The following is a 12509-nucleotide window of genomic DNA, read 5'->3' on the forward strand; positions in this document are numbered from 1 at the left end:
TTCTGGACCGAGTAAAAGCTGTAGTGACATCATCAATATTACTTCACTCGCTTGATTGTGCCTTATGGCGAGTTTAAAACAACCTAATTAAAATTACCTCTGAAATGTGTTCTTATACTATTTAGAATCATTTGTTTGCCATCAGTAGCTTCTGAGTTATCAATTAAAAGAAAAAAAGTTTATTATGAGACAGCCCTGCCTGTGTCAGTCACATAGACAGAGAGAGGAATGCTGGGATTGTCACACACAGAGCAGGGGATTGTGTATTGCTGATCTGTCACATATCTGCAGGAACAGAATGCAGACCGTGAGCTGTAATTATGTTATGTAGCCCGGTGTCTGCCAGAGCTCCAGTTTAAGCCAAATAATTCCCATTCCTGGCAATGTTTGGAATTTAGCATTTGGTCCTTTTATATCAGTTGCTGACGTTTCTGTTTCTCTCCAAAGCAACAGCACAGCTGGGAAGAGCATTAAAATGATTGTAGAACAGGACTAGAATGAGAACCAAATAAGATTCAACATTAATCAGAATCTGGTGGGATGGAGGAACAGATAAATGAAATCTTGCTCCTTGGTCTCATTGCTTAAAAACTGCAGGAGCTGGGCAGTAAAAAGACATCCTTTGTTGCATCTCCCATGATGATGAATCACAGATCCGCGTGCCGGTAGCCATAGCGATCATCCACAACATTATTTTGCCCAAGTTCAAAGCAACAGAGGGACGGATTCAGGGCCACCCCTCTTCATAGACATAGATGAAGTCCTATCTTACATCAATAATTTGTTTTGTCCAAAATGTCCTTAATAAGTATGATCTATCTATATATATATATCTGTCTGTCTGTCTGTCTGTCTGTTGTCTTACTTGAACTTGTTTTTCTTCATCATTTGTTTGAGTCTGATGGGCTTCTTTTTGGGCCGTGATATAAACAGACTCAGTGTAGGGAGCGCTACAACACAATGAGTTTGTTGCGCCTCATTGAAGTGAATCTAAATGTGCAAAAGTAAAAGGCTGCAAGCCTTGCCATGGGCCCCAGTTAGCTTTCATCAACTTTGAGTGCAATGTCAAGTTTCAGTGGCGGCAAGTGCAACAAAGTGTAAAGGAAAATGCTATACTCATCTTTTACCTTATATTCCTTTTTTATAACACTTTAGCTGTTAAAGACTAGAGCGGTTGAGTTAAATCGTTCTCTTTTTTTGCCTTGTGACCAAACATCTTTTTTTGGGGTCATTCTTATATTTCACATGACTGTGAGTTCTTAGTAGCTCTATCAAAGACACATTTATATCATGAGAATGTTTCTGTCTGACATGCAAATGATTGATTTACTTTTTCTTTAGTGTACTGGAACTTAAGCTCCCACTATTCTGTCAGTGGTCAGCAGGTTGAGCAGAGCAAGGATGTGTGTTCATTTCGGGGCATGGGCTATTTTCCAAATCTCCATGGTGACTGGCAAAACCAATGGAAAGTATCCAGAACGTTCAGACCTCTCTGTCACGCTTGCCCTCATTATCTCCCTCTTTCTTTGTGTCTCTCCATGCATGGGTTTGCAGCGAGTGATTGGTGCATAAACAGGGAGGGGAAGTAGGGAAATTGTGTTTTTCCAAAATCATTCGAATAACATTGTCATACGATATGTCAATATTTATATATATATACACCATCGTATCTTCAAATGACTAGCTTTTATATTTCCTCAGATTTATTTCAAGGATAATATCCTCTGAACAAACCTATTTCCAGTCTGTCAGAGACAATCACATCACAACTGTCACTTCCATATGCCTGACTGCACCAGAGGGCACGTCCCAGCTGGGGGTGACACTTTCTCTTCTCTGTGGCCTGTCCTTCCTCCAACTGAGTGTTGGAATTGGAAATGAAAACTGTATAGAAATAAGAATTAATTTATATAAAGCTATACATTGGACACCATGACATGATGATTTAAAGCAATTTGGAAGACATTTTAAAGAGCTGTATAAGAGCATGTAGGAGTATGAGTATTGGCTACAGGAGTTTGGACTTTGCCATTGTGTTCCAGGAATAAACCAAATATTTTAAGCCAAAGGAGAATTCGGAATTCACGTGGTTCTCTGAGTTAGTAACATTTAAAAAAAAAACAGAAACAATAATCAAATGTCCCAACAGATGGGAAGATGCTTCTGGGAAAACATTAGATGTGGGATTATGTTCACCAGTTCAATTCTCAATTAGAAACAATTAGTAGGAAACACAGTTTTACTGTTAGAATATGTTTATTTCATTTCACAAAACACAAGATTTCTTTAAAAAAATAAAATAAAACTGATGTTATGTACTGCTTTCTTTCCAGAAATTGGACCTCCTTATTTAGTTAGCCCATCATACAGTCGTTACTATTGTGCTTAGTCATGAGACATCCTTCGTGGTTCTGGGCGGCGCTTTTCAGGGAAGGGTTCAAACAAAAATTATATTATATTGAGCTACATTTTGGAGCATACTTGGAACTCAAACTCAGAGCTTTTGATCTTTACCGCAACACGTTAATCTTTCTTATTCAAGTCGACCAACTTCATAAAAGTGTTATAACTATTTCTGCATGGCAATAAAAACATTTTTATTGAATATTGAATATCCTTAATGCTGAATTAAAAATGTGTAATGTGTCCTGTTGTCACTTTTGTATTGAAAGTTTTCAAATGACATTCTGTTGTCCATTGTTACGGTAAGAACATGAGAGGAACTGAAGAAAAACAGAGGTGAATACTACAGTATCAACATCTGTATTAGAAAGTAGTCATCTCTCAGTATACACTGCAATATTCCTGAGAAAAAAAAAACTAACCCTAAAATAGAAATATAATAAGCTATAAAATTTGATTTTTATTGGTACATATACATTTATATAATGGACTGTCTTTTTCAATGAGAAAACAGTGACTTATGATAATAAACAATAGTGTTATGCACAAGTAAAGAAAAATGCTTTTTTATTTGTTGACATTGTTACATTTCATTTAAGTCCTGTAAATGAAATGATTAATGTAAACTGTAATTTGTAACACCATATAACATACATAAGAGGCACAATTCTCCACAGTCAAGTAACACATTCTTACTATAAATGTTGTTGTTGTTGTTATTGTTTTGTGAGTATTTGACAAAATTCAAAAGATCTACAGCTGCATTAGAAATAAATATCCTTGCCAAAGACTAAAACTTTTAGTTTATCGGTGAATCATAGTATCCTGTGATCAGAGTATGGGACAATATTGGCAACATCTCACACGAAGTGGATCTAGAGAATCCGGGGCTTGTAGTTCAGCCCCTCTTCCACTAGATGTCCTTCTTGCCTGTGTCACAGCTGAGGACTCACCTTCAGGATGCACTTTTCTGTCTGGAGCTTTAAACTCAACCGATGCAAATGAAGACAGGCTGCCATTTTTATTTGCCCAGGTTTTGGAAGTGTCAGTCTTAGGTGACACACGGAAGCCCTTCCCTTTGACAATGCTTGTGTCTTTTTTGCCATTTTTGGAACTGGACTCATCCAAAAACGGGTCTGAATCGCTCCCATGTGGCAAGTTGTAGTAGGTGCACTTTGGAGTTTGAGGCTTTGCCTTCTCCTCAAGCTCTGAGGAGGATATGGCAGCAAGAGGGTTGAGCTGGGTTTTAGAATGACACGGGGACTCCTCGCTGGTGTCCCCCTGACTCGTATCTAGAGAAGAAGTATCCACAGGGTCATACATTCCCAGGGCGACCGGTGGAGATTTTCGGATGAGGTGGTTCTCCTTGAGCAGCCATCTACCTTGGTCGATCAGTATTCCATCAGTTGAGTCTTTGTCTAAGGTGAAGAAAGTGCCTCTTTCAGCCTCTGCGGCAGCATCTGTCTTCTGTGAGCTTCCAGAACTGGAAAAAGACAGATCCTTCCCTGAGGCTTCAGCAGCTGGATCAAAAGAAGAGACGCTGCCTTCACTTTTTGTTCTAGAATTTTGCAAGAATTCCAAATTGCTTGCAATAGACAGGTCAGATTTAGAAGTCTTGTGTCTCCAGCACAGAGAAGGATTCTCTGAAAGCTCTTCTGCGCTGTCTGTAACGATACCTACAGATTCCCGAGTCTTAAATCCACCACTCTCAGATGTTTCTGGCCTGTAATCAGATAAATCTGAGGTGTTTGGGCTTGGGAGGCACTTCAGACCATATGAACTATCCTCTCTTTCTTTTTGAAGAATCTTTGCAGGTGCAACTCGAGGATTAGCAGGCTCTAGTCTGACAATGCCCTCGGCGTCATACGTGAATGTCAGAGAAGAGGACTGTAGGGCAGAGTTAACAAAGTCAAGTAACTGCTGGGATATTTCCACTTGGTGTTGCAGACTGCTGAATATTTCCTTATGATGGCCCCCTCCCTCATCTGTTTCCGGGCCATCGACAGTGTCTGTTACATCGGTTTTATCATCCTCATACTGGTTCTCAGGGGAATGTTTGGTTGGTGATTCAGAGTCATGTTCTAGCATCGTCTCTAGATTTGCTTCCTCCTGAACGCTACTTTGCTGGGCCTCCTCTTCACAATCAGTTTCACCAGCAATACAGTCTGTATTGTCAGAAAAGCTTTCCTCCTCTACCTCATCCTTTGTTTCTTGCTCTTGCACCCGTTTGAACCCCTTGTTTAACTCACTACTTTCATTATTTTCTCTTTCTTCTCTGTCTAGCATGTGCTCGCCTCCCATTTCTTCAACGTGTTTCTCCTCTAAAACCTTTTTGTCTGTGGTGGATTCTTCTTCAGCCTGGTTTTCTATACTCTCCTGCTCTTTGCTTTCTTCATTCTCATCTGTATTCATAGTTTTATTCTTAACATCAACATCTCCACCATCCTCCACCTCCTCTAATTCATTTTCTTCCACCTCCCCATTGTTTTCCTCACACACCGCCTTTGTTTTGCCTTTTTCCTCGCCATCCTTCTTTTCAGCATCTTCTTTATCATCTCCTTCGATCACCTCAGCCCTTTCCCATTCATCCTCCTCCTTATGAGCCGCATCCTCTACATCTTTCTCAGAAGCTGCAGCTATTTCTTTTTTCTCCTCCTTTTCCTGTTCTACATGTTCTACTTCCTCTTCCTCTTCTTTGACCACAGTAAACTCCGTAATTCTCTCCTCATCTTTGCTCTTGGTATGTTCCTCTGGTTTCTTCTCTAAATCATCTCCTTCTTCTTCCTCCCACTCCTCTCTTGCAAGTCTCTCCTCATCTGAAACATAATTTGTTTCTTCAACCGCTTCTTTTTTTAACTCAAATTTCCCTCCTTCTTCTTCTTCTTCTTCACTGTTTTCCTCATCTGCCTTAAAACCATCATCCTCTGTTTCATTGGTCTCTGTCCTCTCAACATTTGCTTCTTCAAAACTGTCATCCTGAGTTGTTTCTTCATCTTCGTCATCCAGTAATCCCTCCTGTGTTTCCTCTTCGGTCTCTCCTATTTTTAATTCCTCCTCATTTTCTGTCATTTTTTCTTCTCTCCCTTCCTCTACCTTCTCAACAGTTTCCGTATCCTCTTTACTTCCTTTTTCTGCTTCCCATTCTTCACCTTCCCTGTCATCCATTTTTTCTTCAGTCACTGCCTTTTCTTCTGAGACTTCCTTCCATTCTACTTCTCCCATTTCTGTCTCTTCACCATCATTATTTATCTCTTTTATATCTTCATCCTCTTTGTCATTAACCCACACCAGTTCCTCCTCTACCTCCACCTGTCTTTCGTCTTCATTTTTGTTTTCTTTTAACTGTTCATATCTCTCTCGCTTTGATATTTCTGTTACATCATTGCCTGCTTCATGAAATTTATCGGGTACTCTCTCTGACTCCATCATCATCTTGGTCTGTTCATCATCATCATTACCCTGTTTTATCTGAGTAATGTTCTCAGTTGTGCAGGCTGTATCAAGCTCTGGGAATTGTTTTATTTTGTTGTCATTTGCACCCCTAGACTTTCCAATTTCTTCATCAGAATCTAACAAGTTGCATTCAGTATTAAGAAAAGTGCTCTTATCTGCTCGGTAAAAACATTTAGCATCCCGGATTGTTGACAAAATTTCTGTTTTGAGATCTTGTGGCATATTCAGCTCTTCCATCAGCTCATCAATAACCGTTAGGTGATCCTCAAATATATCAACCCCTTCCGAGACAACATCCTTGGCAATTTCTGTCTCTGAAAATTTGGAAGGAATCGGTTCATTTTCAAGCCTTTGCCTCAAAATCTGAAAGTCCATCCAGCGTTCTTTGAAATGAGAGGACGCTGTATTTTGCAGATCTGCCAAACTTGCACTCTGCTCTTTCATGTCCTCGATGGCGGAAATCTTTTGCAGATCTTCCACTATGCGCATGGCCTCAGATGTGCTCCTTGATTTGTTGCCTGTTAGATCATCTCGAAGAGTCATCACTGATAAGAATGACAGGAAGGCTTTACATGACGAGCCAAACACTGAAGCCACCTGTATTGGGAAATCTGGAAGATTATTGGACTGCACAAGACTCGGTATTGCGTTGGTGTTAGATTCCCATCTGATGTGCTGGATGGTAGAACAAAGTTTTTGGAGGACAGATTTTATTTTTTCTTTGCGTCTGAAAATGTTGGACGTCGATGAAGATATTTCATTGTCAGAGTTCATTGTCAATCCATTCTCTTTGTATACAGGATCTACTCTGACACTTGGCATTGAACCACTTGAACCTTTCGCATGTTGTGCATTAAGCACCAAAGAACAACAAGGCGGTGCTGATAAACAAGAAGCTGATTCCTTGGCAGCATCGCCAGATGATGGATAATGCTCATCTACATTATTCTGAATCAGATGAATATCTGATTCAGAATCACCACCTATGTGAAACACAGTCTTTGTCTGGGGTCGTGATTCGTCATCTAGGGGGACCTCGGTGTACAGTGTTGGGTCTGGGTTGACTTTCTCCAGCCAGTCCTCGACATATTGGTGAACTTCAGAGGGTGAAGGATTGAGAGAAGGTTTAGAAAAACTCACGCTCAATTCTGAAGACTTTTTGGGTGATAATTTTCTTTTGTCAGTCATAGATTTGGGCTTGATAGTGTTCTTGTTGCCTGGCGAGAGCGATGCTTTGGGTTGTAAAATGTCTGACATGTTCTTCTTCATCTGGGGCCTCCTAGTTGGAGTATTTACATTATGGCCATTGTCTTTAGCAGCTGTTTCATGTATATTCTCTCTCTGAGGTGGGGTCCTTTTTACATTTCCGATATTGGCTAATAGGGATTGCTCTTTTCTGGGGGTCTTTCCATCTTTACTCACTTTCCTAATTTGAGGCTTCCCAGGTCCTGTACTATTTTGACCACTTCTAGCAATTGAACTCAAACTCTTTTTTCCCAAACTGACATTGCTGTGGAGTTTGTCTATAGATAAGTGTGGGCTATATTTTGAGGTATTTATTGCACTTTTCCTTTGCTTTTTATCCAAGCTGCCAGTTAAAGTTGAGCTTTTTGGATTCCGAGAGGTGTTTGTTGACTTTTTCTTCCTCACGCCTTTCGAAGGTTTGACATTTTTCAAAGTCTTCTGCATGTTTGATTCATTTATGGCGTCTTTTTCATCCACCAAAGACAGAAGTTTTTTTGCCTCCTGCTTTACAATTAGTGGCTCTGAAGACAATGAGAGCGTCTCTTCTTTATGTCGTTGTAGTGACTCAGTCGGATCTATATCTATATCGCAATCATTGCTGTATGAACATGGCCCTGAAACAGTGAATGGCTTTTGCTCAGGCGTTGAAATGGAACCATGCAAAGATGCACTGTCTGTGTTATAGTCTTCATTTGCAAAGTAGTTGTCATGGCATCCTTGACTCTCATAAATATGCATCACAGTTTCTGTAACCTCCATCCTTTTATTCCGTATTTGAAGGACTTCAGCGACTCCAGATGTCCTGATGGAGGAATGGGAGTCTTTCTTGCTCACTCCTGCAGACACAGTTTTGCTAGGTTTAGGGATTGGCCTGTTACTGCTGCTGATGTGTCTGACAAAACTGTATCCCTCTCTTGCCTCTACATCAGACGCAGTCTTCATGTGTGCGTAACGCCCAGTGATACTCTCTTGAACCCCTGACTCTGTCACTGTTTTAACACTTTCAACAGATGCCTTTTTATTGACTTGCCGATGACCTGGCGTAGGAGTGCGTTTGAAGACTGTTTTTGCTTTACCCAATGCCGTGGAAATGTAACCCTTGAGTACTTGGTCACTGTTAAAGTTGACATCCTGTTCAGAACCACCGGGATAGTTCTCCTCTTTCCTTCGATCTTCATTCACACAAGTGGAGTCTTTGGCAAAGGTGCTGTTTGAGTCTGGCGAGCTGCTGTGTGACTCGGTCATCGAGGCACAAACTGTCCTCTTACTAAGGCCGGAGCGACTGAGCGTGGTAGTCCAGTGGAGCATCTCCTCCTCTTTAATGGTCAGATGAACTTTCATCTCCACTGTCATGCTGCCATCTTGATTAACTCTGAAAGACTTTTCAATGTCATCTTCATGAGGTACAATGAGGGTATGCTGCTTATTCCCTGCACTCCCAGAATCGCATGTCCTTATGGAGGCGTGACTATGTTTGACCTCTGTTTCTAATGATCTGTTGTGGTGATGCAGTTGGTTGTTCATGTTGCCGTTTTGAGACTGGTTTACTTGGTCTACAATATATCGTTGTGATGCGGAGGAAAAATTCCTTGAGCCTCTATCACCCAAGAAGGATTTGTTGTTGTTGTTGTTGTTCTCTTGGGTTGGAGGTGTTTGATGAAAACATGACAACAAAAGTGATGGACAAAAAATAAGAGAGACAAAGAGAAAAAACAATTGAAGAATATAAAAGTTAGAAAGATTATTCACTTGGATATTCAGGAAAGAAAATAGCTTGAAATAAGAAAGTTGCAATTCTGTATTTCTTCATATTAATGACAGTATATACAGAGAATATTCATACAACATACCCATTACTGTTATATGTCATATTTTTAAAATAAAGCCACAGTCGGCATCCCAAATCTTAGCATGAAGAAGAAAAGTAGAAAGCACATTTGTGTCTAGAGTAAAAAAAAAAGAGAGAGCAAGAGAGAGAGAGCTCAAACTCCTACAAGTACAGACATGAGAATCATCTTGTTGACGAGAAACCAAATATTAAATTGTGAATTTATTTTTTACAAATTTGGATTGTGGTCAAAGCATAAAACAGTTAAATAGAAAACAAAGATAAGTGATAACATGTGGAGGTGAAGACGTCATAGAGAAATATTTTAGTGCCTAATATTTTCAGAGCACTTGACAGTGGTACTCACGAACACTTACGAGCTCTGCGCTGCAACATAGGAGGTTCTACAGTATCCATGTCCATTGCTTGTCCCATCTGGCCCATTCTGTGAAAACTGTAGTTTCCTAATCTAAATGGCTCATTGCCTGCTGCAACAACAACTCCAGAGCACAGGATAAGTGCTGCAAGACCATCAACCTAAAGGAAAAGCACAAATCCATTTAATTACCCTTGTTAGATTTAGCTGCTGGTATATTTCTATAAATAAAAACGTCTCTTTTCGTATGATAAGCATTAACACATTGCTTCGTATGTGTTCGTTTTTCACATTTACCAATTTACCAATGATAACTTCAAACTAATCAGAAATACACTCTATACACTTCTAATGTGGTAAATTACTATTCTAGCTGCAAATGTCTGGTTTGTGGTGCAATATCTACATCGGTGTATAGAGGCCCATTTCCAGCAACCATCACTCCAGGGTTCTAATGGGACAATGTGTTTGCTCATTGTGTCAGAAGGGGATGAGTAGAAACCCCTGTGCAATCATGTTAGCACATCTGAAAACAGTTTAGCTCGTTAGAGAAGCTATGAAACTGACCTTAATCAATTTGTGTGCAACCAAAAAAACGTTATCAAAATAAAGCTGCATCCATTTCAAAAAAAGAAGCTGCTTATAATAATTTCCAGAGTTATCCTAAATTAAGATTAATCTACAATTATTCTCCATCATTCTTTTCTTTGCTAAATACTTACTCTTCTTCCGCCTATCGAAAAAAGTCTCAGCACTGGGAACAGCAGGATTTGGGAAAGGTAATCCAGTAATGCATCAAATGTTGGCGCCGTTCTTCTCTGCAACACAATTGTGCGTTCAACAGTGGGATTTCTGTTACTGATGACCAAGAGTTTCTTTGGTGTCCGTACTGCCACTCTCTCAGAGACCTTTACTGGCCTCTTGGTGGCTGCTCTTTGACGATTTTGACGCCCCACACTCAAGGGCCTGGTGGTATTCCATGGCACCTGCCGCCGGTTCACTTCATCCAAGTTTAATGGCTTCACCTTTTTCTGATCGGAGCACACATATGATCGCCCATCGTGTAGGTCACCTAGAGTCCGAAGCAGGTGGATCCCATGCGGGGTGGCTATGGTCCTCACTCCAAATGGCAAAGGCACTTTCTTTGAAAGAGCATCCAGTAGACTATCAAAAGTCTTGAAAGTGCGCATAGTGATGACCATGCGATGCCCACTGAATTTGTTGTCTCCACTTTTATAGAAGCATACTCTTTTAGAAGCTAAGGGATCAGACATTGGTAGGATGGGTCTTGAGGGTGATGTTTGGCCACTTTCAGAGGACAAATCCACAGGTGGCTCCTGTGTTGGTATGCTGCTCATGTTGGCTAGCGAGCAGAGAGAGGGAAAAACCTAAATACCAGTCACTGCAGTTGCTAAACATTTTAAGTTATTCATTACATGTGATGTCCTGTTACGGTAAAATATTGTATTAACAGTGTCTTACACTCACAATTAATTTATCAGTTTTCAGTTTCCTTCCTGGTTCAGGAAGACTGTTGTCCCTTTAAAGATGCTGCCAGATACAATCTGGTCCAACAGCAATAACTGGATGATTTACAGCTAGTCCTTCTGCTGTCCAAGTCTATGCTTTCCAATTCCATGTTCCAAACACTTAGGTTCTGACCATGAAAACCTGCTTTCATGTCACACTACTGTCGTAACTTAAGCACTAATGTTTGGCCAAAGTGACTTGTTGTTCAAAATTGTCACTGGCAGAATTGATTGCGACCAACTGATTTCTCCATAGTCATCTTAAATTAGAAAACCCATATGAGTTCTCAAAACAACACTCTAAGCAGGATTCAGCATGCATCAACTGTTTTTGCTTGCATTTGGAATGAAATGGACTACAAACATGCCCGATGTAACTGTGAGCTTTACATTTCCCAGAATAAACTTTTCAAATTGTTTGCAATCAGCAGAAATTACTTATTGTACAAATTATAATCTGATTAGCAGGAACGAAGAGAAAAGCAACTTAAAGCAGAACCATAACAACTAATCAGACAATCTACACCGAGTAGTTAATGAAGAAAATAGCTGACGGTTTCACAAACATGTCAAGAGAAATGTATTAAGCAAGACTTACCGTATATTTCACAATCCACCTTGATTATAAAGGTTAAAGCAACAGAAAGTGTGCATCCATTCCCCCCCCGTGTTGTTCAAAGCCTCTCAGTAAAGTTCCTAGAGCTATTTTCGGACATGCAACATCATGGCCAATTTGCTTAATCTTTGCTCACACTTAATCAGCATATCAAGGTAAGAAACAGATGAACCGCACCACAGCGGAATGATAATTTGTAGTGCAACAAAATTATAAAGGAAATGTCCATGGAGTTGGCCATCAGCTGCTTAATTTATGTGGCATTTGCACTTAAACATCAATGTGAGAATTTAACGAGTGCATCGGTATAGTTAAATTAATATTATTAATATAATAGAATATTAAATTTAATTGAAGAGGTGGTAAATTTTCACGAAGTTATATAGGTTCCTCCGTTAAGGTAATATTGACCAACATGTGTGTTCCATACAGGTGGCTAGGACTATTTCTAATTTCCAGGCAGCCTACATAATCGGATTTAAGAAGCTTAATAGGGATTAGGGTAGAGATTTTGTGCCCTTGTTGACATCAGGAGCCAGAATAAGAAAGCACTTTTACCTCAGAGAAGGCATTATAAATCCACCATCAGATTTCTCAATACTATTTATCGGAATTTTAATTTGTTGCGTATCCTGGTGAATTAAATCAATAGGAACTGTGACTGCAGCTTTGTATGTATGTATATAATAATGCAGTTTAAGGCCAAGTGTCTACAATTTTGCCAACCAAGATATTGCAAAACAACTTAATCAGCTGTTGTTGTTTTGTAGTTGTGCCAATTTTAATTTGTTTTCGAAAAAAAAACTTAAAAAAAAATACTAATATGGCAGAAAATGTGTTGCTGTTGACCACAATGTGTGTGTGAGTGTGTGTGCGCGTTTGTGTGATAAATGTATTTGATAAATTGACCAGAGCGACTTCTGCGGTATCGTTGATCGTGTTCGATTTACCCTCCTGAATTCATCTTGGATCAGCTAGTCAGGTCTGTGACACCGCGGAGGGTCAGTGTGCGATCCCGGTCTGTAGACGCCGCTGCTCTCACGTCAGTGGTGTTAGTCT

General features: G+C 40.0%; 1 protein-coding gene across 1 annotated transcript; it reads right to left on the bottom strand.

Moving 5' to 3' along the window:
- Positions 1 to 3234: 3234 nt before the first annotated feature.
- LOC137915109 (oxygen-regulated protein 1) lies at positions 3235 to 10663 on the bottom strand. The gene is made up of 3 exons (XM_068758595.1): positions 10028 to 10663; positions 9307 to 9466; positions 3235 to 8738 (listed from the first exon to the last, which is right to left on the bottom strand). The coding sequence occupies exons 1-3, from the start codon at positions 10661 to 10663 to the stop codon at positions 3235 to 3237; spliced, it is 6300 nt and encodes a 2099-aa protein (XP_068614696.1).
- Positions 10664 to 12509: the final 1846 nt, after the last annotated feature.

This window comes from Brachionichthys hirsutus, unplaced genomic scaffold (genome assembly GCF_040956055.1).
Source record: "Brachionichthys hirsutus isolate HB-005 unplaced genomic scaffold, CSIRO-AGI_Bhir_v1 contig_273, whole genome shotgun sequence".
Taxonomy (NCBI): domain Eukaryota; kingdom Metazoa; phylum Chordata; class Actinopteri; order Lophiiformes; family Brachionichthyidae; genus Brachionichthys; species Brachionichthys hirsutus.